Below are 18,932 nucleotides of genomic sequence, written 5' to 3' on the forward strand. Positions count from 1 at the left end.
TTTTGGGTCTATTTTGGAAACAGATTTGGGGTTTTGTTCCCATTTCAGGAGCAGATTTGGGGTTTTGTGCCCATTTTGAGTTCTTTTTCCAGACAGAGAGAGAATCTCAAGGTTGTTTTGTAAAAACACTTGGGAAAAATGTAAAAAAAAAGAAAAAATTACAAAGGAAATAATAATTTACAAAAGATATTCAAACAGTTTTTTCATTGCAGGGTAATTAAATAAATTAAATGTTTTTTCTGGATGGAATTAAATCAACATTCCTGTAAGAAGAAGAGAATTAATTCCTTAATTTTCTTCCCAAATCTTCTTTTTTTTTTGTTGGGATCTCCACGAGGTGCAAGAAGAGCTCAGGAAATGAATGAAAAGAACAAAAAACAGGCATAGAAATGGAGCAGTTTTATTACAAAGGTTCTGAAAATTCAAAATAAACGCCTCTTTAAAAAAGCACAATAGATTTTTTTTTTTTTTCTCCCCTCCCTCCCCTCCCGCCCCTCCCACATTCCCCAGACACAAAGTTACACTGATCTCGCTTTTGTTTCACATAAAAACACCGAAAAAATCGGAGTGAAAACCTCACTCGGACCCCAAAGAGACTCAAAAACTTCAAGGTGAGGAAGGAAAAAAAAAAAATAATGAGGAGGGAAAAACAAAAAATAAAGGAATTAAAAAAATAAAGGCTTAGAAAAAGAAGCTGTGAGAAGTTTTAGCAGCATTTTTGGAGTTGGAACTTCCTGGGATTTCAGAGGAAAGGAGAGCAGCTTGGAAATAATAAAATTTTAAAATTCTGGATTTTTTTTCCTACCCTAAAAAGATTTTTTGGGGTTTTTTTTAATTTAAAAGGAGGTAAAAAGGTGAAAAAGGAGAGGTGGGGAAATGCTCAGAGCCCCATCTGCTGTTTCCTTAGCAAGGCAGCAGGAGAAAAAAATGGGATTTAAAAAAAAATTGGGATTTAAGAAAAAATTTAGATTAAAAACAATAATAAATTGGGATTTAAGCAAAAAAATTTTGGGGATTTAAAAAAAATTGGGATTTAAGAAAAAAAAAGGGATTAAAAAAATTGGGATTTATTGGCCTGGGGAAAAGGGGGGAAAGAGGAAAAAAAGGGGAAAAGGGAAAAAGAAAAGGGGAAAAAAGGAGAAAGGGGGAAAAAAGGGAAGAAAAAGGGGAGGAAAGGGGAAAAAGGGAAAATAAAAAAGGGAAAAAATGAAAAAGAAAAGGGAAAAAAAGGGAATAAAAAGGGGAAAGAAAAGGGACAAAAACATGGAAAAAAAGGGGAAAAAAAAGGATTTTTCAGGTTTGTTTTCAGCTGCTTCCTCTTTCCCCAAGTTTGCTGCAGGGAGGAGCCAACTCAATTCAAGAACTGCACAACTCTGACCCTGAGAAGTGGCACCAGCTGGCAGGAATTCTGGTTTTTGTTGGTTTTTTTTTGTGGTGGAATCCAAGTGCAGAGCCCAAAGGTCACTCTGGGAATTGTCCCTTCTCAACACAAAACACCAAAAAACACAGGGAAAAAAAATCAAGAATTGATCTTTGCAGATATTGCTGCTGGAATTCTGGATTTTTTGTGGGTTTGGAGAGGCAGTGGAAGGCAAAGGGTGAAAAAATCTGCCCTGGATCCTCCCAGCAAGGAATAATTTACAGTTCTCCAGTTATTTTATACAATTCTATAGAAATATGTACAGGGAACTTGTAGAAAATAGAGATGTGTGGGGAGGAGTTAAACCTGGAACATCTGGGCAGCTGCAGCCACTCAGGTGGATTTGGGCTCTTCCTTCACCCTGGGGAAAAGAAAAAAATAATTTAAAAAAATTGGTTTAAATTAATAATTGTTACAATATAGAGTGAGATAAAAGGGATTTGTTCTGTCAACATCACAGGGTGGGGCAGTGATCCTGATCTCATGGGAGATATTCTGCTAATGGGTCATGGTTTATAAACCAGCTGGGGCAGTGTTCTTTATCTCATGGGATATCTCCTGTTCATGGCCATGGTTTATAAACCAGCTGGGGCAGTGTTCTTTATCTCATGGGATATCTCCTGTTCATGGCCATGGTTTATAAACCAGCTGGGGCAGTGTTCTTTATCTTTGCACAGCCCATCCTCCCTCCAGGAGATCTCTCCTGCTCATGGCCACTGAGTCCCAGGGCATGGCTGATAAAATTCCATCATCCCATGGGGAGATGCTCCAGCCAGGGGGAGGAGCCAAACATTTCCTACCCAGATAAAAACTGAGATTTGGAACATCAGAGCAGCCTTTCCCACTGGATCCCAGAGGAAAACCAGACCCTTCCACATCATCCCTGGAGCTTGGGAGGAAACTGCACCTTGTACAGGAGCACTGCTCCAGCTGAGCCACATCTGTCACTGCAGGAGGATGCAGCCACCATGGGATGGGACTGCTGCCAACACCCTGCCTGACTGACGGCTGTCAGCTTGGATTCTGACTCTGGCAGGGCTTGGGTTTGTTCTTTGTAGTGCTGGATTTCTATTTTAATTTCCCTAGTAAAGAACTGTTATTCCTATTCCCATATCTCTGCTGAGAGCCCCTTGATTTCAAAATGTCACCCAAATTGTCACCTCCTGGTCCCAAAGCTTTCAGGGCAGGGCCAGGCTCACCCTTTGGGCTCTGCTGCTGCTGTTGCTGTTGCTGCTGCTTTTTCCTCTTTTGCTTTTTCCTCTTCCTTCTCCTCTGAAAAATAAAATAAAATATAAAAATGAATAAAATGAAATAAAATAGTAAAATAAAATAAAATAAAATAAAGTAAAATAGAATAATAATAAAGTAAAATAAAGTAAAATATAACAAAGTAAAATAAAGCGAAATAATAATAAAGTAAAATAATAATAAAATAAAATTTTAAAAAGTAAAATAAAAAATTAAAATATAATAATACAATAATAAAATACAATATAAAAATAAAATAATAAAAAATAAAATAGAATAATAAAATAAAATTAAAATTAAATAAAATTAATAAATAAAATAAAATAATTAAAAAATAAAATTTTAAAATTTTAAAATAAAATTAAAAATAAAGAAATAATAAAACAAAGTAGTAAATAATAAATAATAAAATAAATAAATAATAAAATAAAATAATAGTAAAATAAATAAAATAAAATTTTAAAAAATCATAAAATAAAATAAACAATAAAATAAACAATAAAATAAATAATAAAATGAAATAAAAAATAAAACAAAATAATAAAATAAAAAACCAAACTGAAGGCCCAGAGCAGTGCAGAGGAAAGCAGAACTCAGCACTCTGTGCTCACCTTTCTTCTCCTCCTCCTCCTTGTCCTCCTCCCCCTTCCCACGTTTGGCTTTCTTGAAGCTGCCGACGTTCCTGCGGCCGCCCTCGCCCTCGTCCTCCGAGTCCGAGAATTCCTCATCACAGGAGATCCTCTTGTTGGAATTCCTGACTGCAGGGCACAGCCACAGCTTGTCTGAGCAAACCCCAAATCCAGGAGGTGCCCCAGTGGGGTTCACACAAATTGGGATGAGGCCACCAGAAAAACTTTTATTTTTTATATTTTTGGTTTTTTTGTTTGGTGCCTGCTGCGTTTTTTCAGCTCATCCCTTCCCCAAATGCTCCAGGATCTCACAGAAAGCTGCTTTTTTTTTTACTCCAAAAAGAGGAGATTTGGGGTTTTAGGTCCATTTTGGGAGCAGATTTGGGATCTGTGCCCATTTAGGGGGAAAATTTGGGGTTTGGGGTCCATTTCAGGAGCAGATTTGGGGTTCTGTGCCCATTTTGGGAGCAGATTTGGGGTTTTGTGGTCATTTCAGGAGCAGATTTTGGACTTTTTAGGCCATTTCGGGAGCAGATTTGGGATCTATGCCCATTTCAGGAGCAGATTTGGGGTTTTGTGACCATTTCAGGAGCAGATTTGGGATCTGTGCCCACTTCAGGAGCAGATTTTGGGATTTGGGTCCATTCAGGGAGCAGATTTGGGGTTTTGTTGCAACTTAAGAACCAGATTTGGGGTCTTAGGTCCAGTTCAGGAGAAGATTTGGGGTTTTGTGGTCATTTCAGAAACAGATTTGGGGGTTTGAGTCCATTTTGGGAGCAGATTTGGGGTTTTGTGCCCATTTCAGGAGCAGATTTTGGGTTTTGTGGCCATTTCAGGAGTAGATTTGGGATCTGTGCCCATTTCAGGAGCAGATTTTGGGGTTTTGTGACCATTTCAGGAGCAGATTTTGGGGTTTTGTACTGCCAGGGCTCTGTCCCAGCACTCAGCCACTGCTGGAATTCTTCCTTTAAAAACCAAAGTTATTCCATTCTGGGAATCACCTGGCAGTGCTTTGTCCTACAAAAAATCCAGCAGGGAGGTGGGAATGGATTCAAATCAGAGTTTAAACCCTGGGACAGAGCCTGAGGCGAAGCTCCAGCCCCTCCCTGGGGTTTTTGGGGACTCCACAAAATTCCAACCCAAATATTTCACTTTGGATTTTCTCACAAAGCAAAGGGATGAAATCCTGAAGTCAGGATTGGATTTAAACCCTAAATCCTCCTCATGAAGAGCTCATAGATCCTGCTCAGCTTTGAACTTTTCCCAGCACAATTCCCAGATTTAAACCCTAAATCCTCCCCATGAAGAGCTCGTGGATCCTGCTCAGCTTTGAACTTTTCCCAGCACAATTCCCAAATTTAAACCCTAAATCCTCCTCATGAAGACTCTGTAGATCCTGTTCAGCTTTGAACTTTTCCCAGCACAATTCCCAGATTTCAACCCTAAATCCTCTTCAAGAGCAGCTCATGGATCCTGCTCAGCTTTGACATTTTTCCCAGCACAATTCCCAGATTTAAACCCCAAATCCTCCTCATGAAGAGCTCGTGGATCCTGCTCAGTTTTGTTTTTTTCCCCAGATTTCAACCCTAAATCCTCCCCATGAAGAGCTGTGGATCCTGCCCAGCTTTGTTTTTTCCCCCAGCACAATTCCCAAGCCAATCCAGCTGCCAGCACTCACTGGAAATTCGTTTTTCAGGATCATCCTCCTCCTCATCCCCACTGTCCTCCTGCACAGCATCCTCAGGGATTGGCTGCATCTGGACCCCGGGAGCGTGAGGGAGCATCCGCAGGTTCTCGAAGAGTCTCTGCCTGCAGCCAGCCAGGGAAGGAAACTTTGTCACCCTGGGCCACCCCCAAGGCCACCAAGGTCGTTTTTCCAGCCCACACTCACTTGATTTTCTCCAGGTATTCGTTGGTGTTCTGGTTGGTCATGTTGGAGGGGCTGATGTGGAGCTTGAAGTCAGGCCCGAAGTACTCGAAGTAGTCGTTGTATGGGAGTTCTGAGGGGGGGATTAATGGGAATTAACAACAAATGATCAGCAGGAGCAGCTGCAGCACTCAGGGCATGCAGGGGATACACAGGGCATCCTAAAGGATGGAGGTCAGAGAGCCCCAGCAGCTCCCAGTGGGGTGTCACTGATCCCAAATCTTGTTTGGGCCCAAGGGGGGAAATTCCACATTTCTCTGAGCTCTCAGTGAGGTATCTCTGATCCCAGGTTGTGTTCAGGGCTCCAGGGGGAATTTCCACATTTCCCTGAGTTCTCTGTGGTCCTGTTCAGGGCCCTATGAGGAATTTCCCCATTTCCCTGAGCTCTCAGTGGGGTGTCACTGATCCCAGGTCCTGTTCAAGATCCCAAGGGAAATTCCACATTTCCCTGAGCTCTCAGTGGGGTGTCACTGATCCCAGGTTGTATTCAGGGCCCTATGAGGAATTTCCCCATTTCCCTGAGCTCTCAGTGGGGTGTCACTGATCCCAGGTCCTGTTCAGGTCTCCAGGGGGAATTTCCCCATTTCCCTGAGCTCTCAATGGGGTGTCACTGATCCCAGGTCCTGTTCAAGATCCCAAGGGGAATTTCCACATTTCCCTGAGCTCTCAGTGGGGTATCATTGATCCCAGGTCCTGTTCAGGGCTCCAGGGGAAATTTCCCCATTTCCCTGAGCTCTCTGTGGTCTTGTTCAGGGACCCAGGAGGAAATTTCCCCATTTCCCTGAGCTCTCAGTGGGGTATCACTGATCCCAGGTTCTGTTCAGAATTTTCACATTTCCCTGAGCTCTCTGTGGGGTATCTGTGACCCCAGGTTGTGTTCAGGGCTTCAGGGGGAATTTCCACATTTCCCTGAGTTCTCTGTGGTCCTGTTCAGGTCTCCAAGGGGAATTTCCACATTTCTCTGAGCTCTCAGTGTGGTACCTCTGATCCCAAGTCCTGTTTGGGCCCCAGTGGGGAATTTCCCCATTTCCCTGAGCTCTCAGTGGGGTATCACTGATCCCAGGTCCTGTTCAGGGCCCTATGAGGAATTTCCACATTTCCCTGAGCTCTCTGCCACATTTCCCTGAGTTCTCAGTGTGGTATCTCTGATCCCAGGTCCTATTCAGGGCCCCAGGGGGAATTTTCATATTTCCCTGAGCTCTCAGTGGTCCTGTTCAGGTTTCCAGGGGGAATTTCCCCATTTCCCTGAGCTCTCAGTGGGATGTCACTGGTCCCAGATCCTGCTCAAGATCTCCAGGGGAATTTTCACATTTCCCTGAGCTCTCAGTGTGCTATCTCTGATCCCAGGTCCTGTTCAGGCCTCCAGGGGGAATTACCATTGGGGATCTCAGTGTCCAAGGCCACAGCAGTCTCGTAGGTCCAGCATCGAGCCACGTTTCGGATCGTGTACCCCCCTCCTCCCAGCATCAGCATGGGCAGGTTAAAGCTCTTCACAAACTCCACACACTTGGCATGGCCTGCAGTGCCAAAAAAAAGGGTCACACTGGTGGCACAAATGCCAGTTTTCCATGGAAGGTCCTGCTGTGCCCCTGCTGCAGCTCCTACCTTTGATGGTGAGGTTGAAGCAGCCCAGCCTGTCCCCAGACAGGGAATCAGAACCACATTGCAGCACAACAGCGCTGGGCTGGAACGTCTCCATCACTTTGGAGATCACCTAAACAACAAAAGCCTTGTCACCCCCCTGCCCACAGGCCAGTGTCACAGCAGCACAGTGACAGCCAGGCACGTGAGGCCACCCCTGGTGCTGCCACAGCTGGGGAGATCCCGCACAGGCTCCCATTGTTCAGAGGGAACAGAGCCCTTGCTGAGTTTACCATAAAAAAAAAAAAAACTCAATAAAATCCCACCAAGAATGGCCCTAAGGACAGAGTGGGACCCACAGAGGATCCCTCAGCAGAGGAGGAGTCACTCACAGGTTTGAAAATGGCCTCGTAGGACTCGTCGTCGATGCCGTCGCGCAGCGGGTAATTCACAGCGTAGTACTTGCCTTTGCCTGCCCCGATGTCCTGGGGGGACAGAGCACACTGAGCTCACCTCAAACACAAACCTGCTCCAGACTGGCAAGGGAGGCTTGGATTCCACAGCAAGTACAGTAATTTCACCATGTTACAATCCAGGGTGTGATCAAAGGTGTCTGTTCTGTCACCATCTGCTGAGGGTGGGGCAGTGATCCTGATCTCTGTGGGAGATATTCTGCTAATGGGCATCCATTGAAACCAGCTGGGGCAGTGTTCTTTATCTCATGGGATATCTCCTGTTCATGGCCATGGTTTATAAACCAGTTGGGGCAGTGTTCTTTATCTCATGGGATATCTCCTGTTCATGGCATGGTTTATAAACCAGCTGGGGCAGTGTTCTTTATCTTTTCACAACCCATCCTTCCTCCAGCCAGTCATTTTCTGCTCATGGCCATTGAGTCCCACTGTGGCACTGATAAAATTACTGCATCCCATTGGGAGTTGCTCCAGCCAGGGGGAGGAGCCAACATTTCTACCAGATAAAAACTGAGATTTGGAACATCAGAGCAGCCTTTCCCACTGGATCCCAGAGGAAAACCAGACCCTTCCACATCACCCTGGGCTTGGGAGGAAACTGCACCTTGTACAGGAGCACTGCTCCAGCTGAGCCACATCTGTCACTGCAGGAGGATGCAGCCACCATGGGATGGGACTGCTGCCAACACCCTGCCTGACTGACGGCTGTCAGCTTGGATTCTGACTCTGCAGGGTTGGGTTTGTTCTTTGTAGTGCTGTATTTCTATTTTAATTTCCCTAGTAAAGAACTGTTATTCCTATTCCCATATCTTTGCCTGAGAGCCCCTTGATTTCAAAATTGTAATAATTCTGGAGGTTTACATTCTCCATTTCAAAGAGAAGCTCCTGCCTTTCTCAGCACACACCTGTCCTCCAAACTAAAACAGCAACTTTTCATTCTTGTCCTTGATTATAAGCTGCACTTTGGGTTTGACCAAAGTTTTAGCAAAATGGTGCAGTTATCATGGTGAAATTACTGTAATTCATGGTGTTATTATTGTTAAATATTGATTTACTGCAGAGATGCACAGCAGCGGTCTGGGTTGGCCAGACCGGTTCAGTCACCAAATTTTACTTTGTAATAAAAGTATTTTATTCTGAAATAATAAAGATTTGAATATTTATCACTTCACACCCAAGGGGTTTATTAAAAAGAGTTGTTTCATTTATGGTGCAGCACCAAGCTCTTGAAAAAACAAATCCTGAGTTAACATGACAGGATTTAGATTTTTAAAAAATCACATTTCCTGTAAAAATCCAGAAAAATAAAGAACCTTTGACCCCTGAGAACAGAAGTCTGGCAATGTCACAACCACAGGTGACACTTTGAGTGACACAGCAGTGAGTCACTGCAGGAAATGCCAATAAAAATCCACACCCCAGAGTTTGTGTCACCAAAATGCACCTTTAGGGTCGTTTTTTGGGAGCAAAACCCCCACTAGAGATGAGAGCAAAGATTTGGGCTTGAAAAAAATAATCAGGGAGTTTCCCATCCACATTTCTGCCTCAGGAAATGAGTGTCACACAGGGATAGCCAGGAAAATAAAAAAAAAAAGCAAATTTTTGGGAATTTTGTGAGTCTCACCCTCAGGTCCCCAGTTCCTGGGAAATATTCTCCATATTTGTGGAAGGACACGGTCATGACCCTGTCTGTGGTGTAAAAAGCTTCCTCCACCCCATCCCCGTGGTGGATGTCGATGTCAATGTACAGCACTCGCTGGTGGTACCTGGAAAAAATCACAAAATTGCATTTATTGTCAGGAAAAACTGCTCCAGAGCAGAGGGAAAAGGGAGGAAGCACAGAATTCAGGGCAGGAATTCCAGGGCAAGGAGTTAGGGAAGGAACAGAAATTAAAGAGATTTTTGCTGGTGAGTTTGTGTGAGATTCAACCAATAAAATGCATTTTAATGCAGTTTTTAATGCAGTTTTTTTAAATAAAAAGCAGTTTTTAATGCAGGTTTTTAATGCAGTTTTTTTTTTGGCCTGGAGACAAAATGCAACAGAAAAAAAAAAAAAAACATTAAAAAAAATTTAAAAATCCTCTGCTGGACAAATCCCTTTTGGGAGCTCCAAATAATAAAAAAAAATTAAAAATGAGGGAATAAAATAAAAAAAGAGGAGAAAGCAGTGAGGGAGAGGGCTCAGGGGTGCTGCCCATACTTGAGGAGCTCCAGGATGGCCAGGACGATGTCGTTGACGTAGCAGAATCCAGAAGCTTCTGATTTTTTGGCGTGGTGGAGCCCCCCTGCCCAGTTGACTGCAATGTCTGTTTGTTGTTTGTTCAACTTCACAGCACTGGCTGGGGGAGGGAAGCACAAAAAGGTTAAAACAGGAGGGGAAAAATCTTAAAAGAGAGGTTGAAGTGAAGCTCAGCTGCTCCTTGAGGGTTTTGAAACTCCAGCTCAGGGGTTGATGTGGATGTGCCCAAAAATCAAGGGGAAATGGGAAATATTTTTAATTCTTTCCTAGTTTTGAGTCAGAGCCCCAGCACACACACTGAAGACAATCTGGATTTTTTAAAAAGTTTTCCTCCCCCAGCCCCTTCCTGCACATCCTGGGATCTGCCAGGATCCGAATAAATTCTAAATTCTGTGGAATTCTCCAGCCCTGGGAGCAGAGAGAGAGCACAGAGCTGCTTCAAAAGCTGCTGCTGGCACAGGAAATGCACACTGGAGGTGTCACTGTGGCAGCAGCAGCCACAAAGCTCTCAGGCTTTGCACACAAACAGTTTCCCAGCAGCTTTTCTGTCAATGACGAGAAAATAATAAAAATAAATTTAAAAAATAAATTTCAATGTTCTAGCTCTCAAACCTTGCAGTTTCTGCTTTGCCTCATGTCCAGAGTTGGTGGCTTTTTAAAAACAGCAGCTAAGTCACTTCAGTTTTTTTCTTTCTGCTCAGGGCAAGACTTTTAGAAGTTTTATTTCATGTAAAGCTCAGGTTGGTTTTTTTTTTTTATTCAGCTGTGCTGTTGTGGTTTTGTTTGAACTCTGCCACTGGTGATGTTACAGAGCCATGCAGGGAGGAAACCCAAATTAGTGATTAACAAATGGAAAGGGACTCAAAAATCTGGATTTCATTGTTAAATCAGCAATAGATTCAGAGACAGAACTGCATAAAACAATAAAAATAAACAGTATTTGTGATCTTACCAACAGAGCCTCCAGCAGAGAGCTGACAGAACTCAAAGAGCCCATCAAACACAGGGCAGTCCTCCCCAACATTAACTGCAAGAGAATGGAGAAGAAAATAAAACCAGAATGAATAAATAATCAATAAATAAAATAAAACCAGAAATAAAATCCAAATCTCACGCCACCTGGATTCAAAAAGTGACCAAAATGTAATTTCTGTGATAAAACACAGAATGAAAGCTCAGCTGTGACTGTGCCAGGTGTGAGAACTCACATCTCTGCATCTGCTTGCTGTACTCAGACATGTTGTCAGGGCGGATGGAGCGCAGGAATTTGATGTAATCATCGCTGTGGTACTTGGTCATCTCCTCGGCGTTGGCCTTGTGAGGACGCTGCAAGGACAGCAAGAGAGCCCTGCAGTCCCCTCCTCCCTGCTTCCCAGCCCCACATTTACCTCAGGAACCGAATAAAGAATCAAACCATCCCCTGATTCCCCTTCCCAGCCCCATATTTACCTCAGGAACTGAATAAAGAATCAAACCAATCCCTGATTCCCCTTCCCAGCCCCACATTTACCTCAGGAACTGAATAAAGAATCAAACCATCCTCTAATTCCAACCCCAAATTTACCCCCAGGAACTGTTCAAGTATCAACCATCCCCTGATTCCAAATCCCAAATTTACCACAGGAATTAAATAAAGAACCAAACCATCCCCTGATTCCCCTTCCAACCCCAGATTCCATCCCCTAATTCCCCTTCCCAAATCCAAATTTACCCCAGGAACTGTTTCAAGTATCAAACCATCCCTGATTCCCAATCCCAAATTTATCCCCAGGAACTGAATAAAGAATCAAACCATCCCCTAATTCTCCTTCCCAACCCCAGATTTACCCTAGGAGCTGTTAAATTATCAAACTATCTCCTAATTCTCCTTCCCAACTCCAGATTTATCCCAGGAATTTAATAAAGTATCAAACCATCCCCTGATTTCCAATCCCACATTTACCCCAGGAATTTATAAAGTATCAAACCATCCCTGATTTCCAATCCCACATTTACCCCAGGAACTGTTCAAGCATCAAACCATCCCCTGCTTCCCAAGCCCAGATTTACCTCAGGAATTAACTAAAGAATGAAACCATCCCCTAATTCCCCTTCCCAGCCCCACGTTTACCCCAGGAACTGAATAAATATCAAACCATCCCCTGATTCCCCTTCCCAACCCCGGATTCCATCCCCTAATTCCCCTTCCCAAATCCAAATTCACCCCAGGAACTGTTCAAGTATCAAACCATCCCCTGATTCCCAATCCCAAATTTACCACAGGAACTGTTAAATGATCAAACCATCCCATGATTCCCCTTCCCCATCCCAGATTTACCCCAGGAACTGAATAAAGTATCAAACCATCTTCTAATTTCCTTCCCAATCCCCACATTCCATCCCCTAATTCCCTTTCCCAAATCCAAATTTACCCCAGGAATTTAATAAAGTATCAAACAATCCCCTGATTTCCAATCCCAAATTTAGCCCCAGAAACAGAATAAATTATCAAACCATCCCTTAATTCCCAACCCCAAATTTACCCCAGGAGCTGTCAAGTATCAAACCAATCCCTGATTCCCCTTCCCAATCCCAGATTTACCCCAGGAACTGAATAAATATCAATTCATCCCTGATTCCCCTTCCCAACTCCAGATTTATCCCAGGAATTAAATAAAGTATCAAACCATCTTCTGATTCCCCTTCCCAACCCCAGATTTACCCCCAGGAACTGTTAAATTATCAAACCATCCCCTAATTCCCCTTCCCAGCCCCATATTTACCTCAGGAACTGAATAAATATCAACTCATCCCCTGATTCCCAATCCCAACCCCGGATTCCATCCCCTAATTCCCCTTCCCAAATCCAAATTTACCCCAGGAACTGTTCAAGTATCAAACCATCCCCTGATTCCAAATCCCAGATTTATCCCAGGAACTGAATAAATATCAACCATTCCCTGTTTCCCCTTCCCAACCCCAGATTTACCCCAGGAATTTAATAAAGTATCAAACCATCCCCTGATTCCAAATCCCAAATTTACCCCCAGGAGCTGTTCAAGTATCAAACCATCCCCTAATTCCCCTTCCCAACCCCAGATTCCATCCCCTAATTCCCCTTCCCAAATCCAAATTTACCCAGGAACTGTTCAAGTATCAAACCATCTCCTAATTCCCAATCCCAAATCTACCCCCAGAAACTGAATAAAGAATCAAACCATTCCTGATTCCAAATCCCAACCCCACATTTATCTCAGGATTGAATAAATATCAAACCATCCCATGATTCCCCTTCCAAACCCAAATTTACCCCAGGAACTGTTCAAGTATCAAACCATCCCCTGATTCCAAATCCCAGATTTATCCCAGGAATTGAATAAATATCAAACCATTCCCTGTTTCCCCTTCCCAACCCCACATTTACCCCAGGAACTCAATAAAATCTCAAACCAGCAGCACTGAGTAAGAAAATTTGAATTACAAGGCAGGAATGGCACTGTTGGTGTCACATGTGCAGACATGCAAATAAATTTAATTTTTTAGTTTTTCCACGCTCCAAAGCCTCTCACACCAGCACAAATTGGAGAAAAGCTCCACAATTAAAGCCTGAAAGGTAAATTATAAATGATTTTCCCCACTTACATAAATTTCCATCTTCCTGTAGAGCCATAGTTGAGCAGCAGGTTGTGGGTCATGCGGATCCTGTGCGGTTTCATGGGGTGTCCTTGGCCATAATAATAATTCCCAACATCCCCTGCAAGCAGAGAGCAGGAAAATAAAGTCAGAAAGCTGAAAAATAAATGTAGAAAGCAAGAAAAATAAATGTAGAAAGGAGAAAAAAATAAATGTAGAAAGGAGAAAATAAATGTAGAAAGCACAAAATAAATACAGAAAGCAGAAAAAATAAATTCAGAATGGAGAAAATAAATTCAGAAAGCAGAAAATAAATGTAGAAAGCAAGAAAAATAAATGCAGAAAGGAGAAAAAATACATGTAGAAAGCAAGAATAAATGCAGAAAACAGAAAATAAATGCAGAAAGGAGAAAAATAAATGTAGAAAGCAGAAATAAATGGAGAAAGGAGAAAAAAAATGTAGAAAGGAGAAAATAAATTCAGAAAGGAGAAAATAAATTCATAAAGCAAGAAATAAATCCAGAAAGAAGAAAAAATAAATGCAGAAAGGAGAAAAGTTCAGAAAGAGGGAAAAATAAATGCAGAAATTCAGAAAAATAAATGCAGAAAGGAGAAAATACATTCAGAAAGGAGAAAATGCATTCAGAAAGGAGAAAAATAAATGTAGAAAGCAGAAAATAAATGTAGAAAGGAGAAAATAAATTCATAAAGCAAGAAATAAATGCAGAAAGAAACAAAATAAATGCAGAAAGGAGAAAAATAAATGTAGAAAGCAGAAAAAATAAATGCAGAAAGCAATAAAAATAAATGTAGAAAGGAAAAAATAAATGTAGAAAGCAGAAAATAAATTCACAAAGCAAGAAATAAATGCAGAAAGGAGAAAAGAAATTGCTGATAAATTCAGCAATTCCTGGAGAGGGAAGTGCAGCCCTCTCTGGGATTTATTTCTTCACCTTCCTGGCACAGGGATTTCTCCTCCAGTGAGGCTTGGCAGTTCAGGGAAGGTGAATTTGGGATGGCAGCAGTGGAAAAGGGGCTGGAATTGGGGCTGGATCATGTCCCAAACCACACCAGCCCCATTCCTGGGCCACAGGAGCTGAGGCTGAGTGCCAGAAATGTGTCCCAGGTTCCAGGGAGGGCTGGGAGCAGCCCCAGGGCTCAGGGCAGTTAATCCCAGCTCAGACAGTGACTCCCACAGCCTGAGCCTCACTCTCCTCCTGTTCACCCAGGGGAACGGGGAAGGGAACTCTGAACTCAGCAAACAGCACCAGCTCTGCTCCCACTGACTGCCTGAGCCCCTTTTTATTCCTTCAAATCATCCAGGGTACTCCCACAGATTGCCTGAGCCCCTTTTTATTCCTGAAATCATCCAGGGTATTCCCACAGATTGCCTGAGCCCCTTCTTATTGCTGAAATCATCCAGAGCATCCCCACTGATTGCCTGAGCCCCTTTTTATTCCTGAAATCATCCAGAGCACTCCCACAGATTGCCTGAGCCCCTTTTTATTCCTGAAATCATCCAGAGCACTCCCACAGATTGTCTGAGCCCCTTTTTATTCCTGAAACCATCCAGAGCACTCCCACAGATTGTCTGAACCCCTTTTTATTCCTTCAAATCATCCAGTCCCACATTCCCTGAACCCCTTTTTATTCCTGAAATCCTCCAGAGCACTCCCACTGATTGCCTGAGCCTCTTCTTATTGCTGAAATCATCCAGAGCATTCCCACAGATTGTCTGCACCCCTTTTTATTCCTGAAATTCTCCAGAGCATTCCCACAGATTGCCTGAGCCCCTTTTATTGCTGAAATCATCCAGAGCACTCCCACACTGCCTGAACCCCATTTATTCCTGAAATCATCCAGGCACTCTCACATTGTCTGAACCCCTTTTTATTGCTGAGATCCTCCAGGGCACTCCCACAGATTGTCTGCCACCCCTTTTATTCCTGAGATCATCCAGGGCACTCCCACTGATTGTCTGAGCCCCTTTTTATTCCTGAAATATTCCAGAGCATTCCCACATTGTCTGCACCCCTTTTTATTCCCTCAAATCCTCCACTCCCACACTACCTGCACCCCTTTTTATTTCCTGAAATATTTCAGAGCACTCTCACAGATTTCCTGAACCCCTTTTTATTCCCTGAGATCCTCCAGTCCCACACTGCCTGCACCCCTTTTTATTCCTGAAATTCTCCAGAGCATTCCCACATTGCCTGAACCCCTTTTTATTCCTGAAATCATCCAGAGCACTCCCACAGATTGCCTGAGCCCCTTTTTATTCCTGAAATCATCCAGAGCACTCCCACAGATTGTCTGAACCCCTTTTTATCCTGAAATCCGCCAGAGCACTCCCACAGATTTCCTGAACCCCTTTTCATTCCCTGAGATCCTCCAGAGCTCACCCACATTGCCTGCACCCCTTTTTATTGAGCACTCCCAAACTGCCTGCACCCTTTTTTTTATTCCTTCAAATCATCCAGTCCCACATTGCCTGCACCCCTTTTTATTCCTGAAATCCTCCAGAGCACTCCCACAGATTGTCTGAGCCCCTTTTTATTCCTGAGATCCTCCAGAGCATTCCCACATTGTCTGCACCCCTTTTTATTCCCTCAAATCCTCCACTCCCACACTACCTGCTCCCCTTTTTTATGCCCTGAAATCCTCCACAGCACTCCCACAGATTTCCTGAACCCCTTTTTATTAAGCACTCCCACATTGTCTGCACCCCTTTTTAATCCCTGAAATCCTCCAGAGCACTCCCACATTCCCTGAACCCACTTTTATCTGCACCCCTTTTTATTTCCTGAAATATTCCAGGGCACTCTCACAGATTTCCTGAACCCCTTTTTATTCCCTCAAATCCTCCAGGGCACTCCCACATTGCCTGCACCCCTTTTTACTGAACACTCCCACACTGCCTGCACCCCATTTTTATTTCTTCAAATCCTCCAGGGCACTCCCACATTTCCTGAACCCCTTTTTATTCCTTCAAATCATCCAGTCTCACATTGCCTGAACCCCTTTTTATTCCCTGAAATATTCCAGAGCACTCCCACAGATTTCCTGAACCCCTTTTTATTGAGCACTCCCATACTGCCTGCACCCCATTTTTATTTCTTCAAATCATCCAGGGCACTCCCACACTGCCTGAACCCCTTTTTATTGAGATTTCCCACATTGCCTGCACCCCTTTTTATTGAGATTTCCCACATTGCCTGCACCCCTTTTTATTCCTGAGATCCTCCAGAGCACTCCCAGGAATGATCACCCCCCAGGAATGTTTTGATGGGACCAAGGGAACAAAGTCACCTCCCCAGGTGGATTTTTCTGCTCCAAACTGAGCTCACACTTCACTGCTAACTTCAATAAAAATTCAATTTTAATTTTTTTTCATTCCACCTCCTTTCCCCAGGGGGACTCATTTCCCTGAAACTCAGAGGAATTTCACTTTCAGATTTCCCTGCCTCATTTTCCTGGGAAACCAGAGCAGGCTCCTGCTCCTTTTGGGAAGCCAGGAGATGCAATCCGGTCTGGCCGGTGACTCAGAGGGGAGAATTCAAATTTCATCACCACTCTCCACCTTCAGCACAAGCAGCTTTTCCTCCTGTGGACCTGGATCTATTTTCAGGCAGGAAAAAGGAGATGGCAGAGGTGTAAATCTCACATCCAGGTTGGAATTTACCTGTCTGTGGGAATGTTCTTTCAGCAAACAGAATTATTTTCAGTTAAATACATTTTTTTCCCAATGAAAATAATTTTATTTTGTGAATTTTTTTAAATTCATGCTGAGTAACCACCCTGATAATTTTAGGGATGTATTTTATCATCTCTAAATCAATTTTTGGGGAAATTGGAAGAGATGGTTGAGGCTGTGCTTAGGAAATAACAGCACAGAACTCTGTGAAGGTTTTTTAAAAATCCCCCTGAGCTGTGCAGGAGCTGCTGCTCCCTGTGCTGAGCACATCCCAAGCCCTGTGGATCCATGGATCAGCTGCTCCTGGACGTCAGAGCAGATTAAGGAGTGTGAATTTAGCAGGTTCTGCTGGGGTTAAACAAATCCCTTCAAGGGGAGATCAGGATGGAGAAGGATTTTTTGGATCCCACCCCCAATTCCTTCATGCCATGAAATTCAGGGAATTCCCACATCAGGTTGGGCTGTTTCAACCTCCCAGTGTGGAAAATAAAATTTCAAATAAATAAATTATTCCTTTCCCCCTCAGCTGTGGATGTTCGAGAGTTGCTCAGAAAAGAACGGTGAAAAAGAAAAAATATTTTTTAAAAACCACACCACAGAGTGTGGAACCTAAATTTGTGAAATTCCAAAGACCTGCAGGGCAGCAGCACTTCAAACAAAACTGCTTATTTTTGTATTTCACATATAATTTAAGTGCCTTTAAAAATTATAACCCAGCAGCGCTGAAAACCTCACATTTGAGGGGAAAAAAAAAATCACATTTTTAGAGGAAAAAAAAAAGGATTTGGAAAAGCCTCCTGCACTGCTCCAGCACTGGGCACATCCTTTGAGAGGGGAAGAAGTACAAGAACAAGTTTTTATTTGATTTTAGGCTGAATTGCACAACAGAAAACGAGTCAGTGAGCCTGGGAAGGGAAAGGGAGAGGGGCAGGACTGGGATTTCCACCCCAAAAAACCCCACAGGACACCCAGAGAGGGATTTGGCCAAGCTGCCCCACAGGGATGGCGAGGCAGAGCCAAAATCCAAAATTCAAAATTTAAAATCCCAAATCCACAACCCAGAAGTGAAGGATGCTCTGGACAGGCTGAACAGCCCCGCAGGCTCCCAGAACCTTTTTGACACCAAAATCTCCATCCCAAGAGTGATTTTTCCTCCTCAGAGCTCCCCAAAATCCTTCTCCAGCATCTCAGCATCCCGAGCCTGTGCTGGCCTCCTGTCTCATCCCAGCTTTTCCCAAATCCCCAAATTTCCACATTTCCCCATCCCATTCCACCCCTCTGATCTTATTCTCCTCTCCAGTGTTCCCCACATCCCTGCCGTGTTTCCTAAGCCCTTAACCCCATTAAAAACCCCATTAAAACCCCATTAAAACCCCACACAACCCTTGATCCATCCCCTGTCCATCAGCGACCCCTCAGAACCTTTAAACTCCCCTCACCTCCACATCCAACACACATCCCCCATCACCAACCTCTCAGCACCCCCATCCTCCCTCAGGGACCCCCACACACAACCCTCAGTGCCCCCATCACCCCCAGTGCCCCCTCACTCTCAGAAATCTCCATCTCCCCCCATTCTCCCCTCACACCTCGCCCCCTCCCCTCAACCCCGCCCCCTCCCCCCCACCCCCGTCACCGATGCCCCCTCAGCCCCTCACTCCCCCCCGCTCCGGGACGGCTCCCCCGCGGCTCGGCGGCCCTGCTGGGTGCCCGCAGCTCCTCACCATCGTAGTAATAGCAGACTTTGCGCTTCGTCCCCTGCGTCAGCGCCATTTTCCTGCCTCCCCTCACAGCGCCCGACCCGCCGCCGCGCCGCGCAACCAACCCTGCCCGCCCCGGGCCCGCGGCCCCGCCTCCCGCGCCGTTCTGTCCAATCGCAGCTCTCCGTTCCGCCCCCTCCCGCGCGATAACCAATCGCAAGCCGCAGCGGCACCTAGCAGGTTAGGCTGAGCGCCGGGGGCGCCTGGGCTGTACCATTACAACGCGGAGAGGGGGAGGCGGCTGTACCATCGCTGAGAGGGGGGGAGAAAAGAGGAGAGGGGTCCAGGTGGGCGGGGAGGAACCATTCCCTGGGGGGGGGGGGGGGGGGGGGGGGCAGGTGGGGCTGAA

General features: G+C 44.4%; 1 protein-coding gene across 1 annotated transcript; it reads right to left on the bottom strand.

Moving 5' to 3' along the window:
* Positions 1-1,232: 1,232 nt before the first annotated feature.
* HDAC1 (histone deacetylase 1) lies at positions 1,233-18,647 on the bottom strand. The gene is given in 15 exon segments (XM_033081000.1): positions 1,233-1,781; positions 2,620-2,692; positions 3,280-3,426; positions 4,976-5,106; positions 5,189-5,297; positions 6,601-6,741; positions 6,830-6,938; positions 7,198-7,290; positions 8,903-9,044; positions 9,479-9,617; positions 10,470-10,544; positions 10,726-10,843; positions 13,139-13,161; positions 13,164-13,250; positions 18,548-18,647. Coding segments are annotated over 15 exon segments (1,464 nt in total). The 5' UTR covers positions 18,597-18,647; the 3' UTR covers positions 1,233-1,753.
* Between the last annotated feature and the right edge of the window lie 285 nt (positions 18,648-18,932).

Source organism: Catharus ustulatus, chromosome 26, assembly GCF_009819885.2.
Source record: "Catharus ustulatus isolate bCatUst1 chromosome 26, bCatUst1.pri.v2, whole genome shotgun sequence".
Taxonomy (NCBI): domain Eukaryota; kingdom Metazoa; phylum Chordata; class Aves; order Passeriformes; family Turdidae; genus Catharus; species Catharus ustulatus.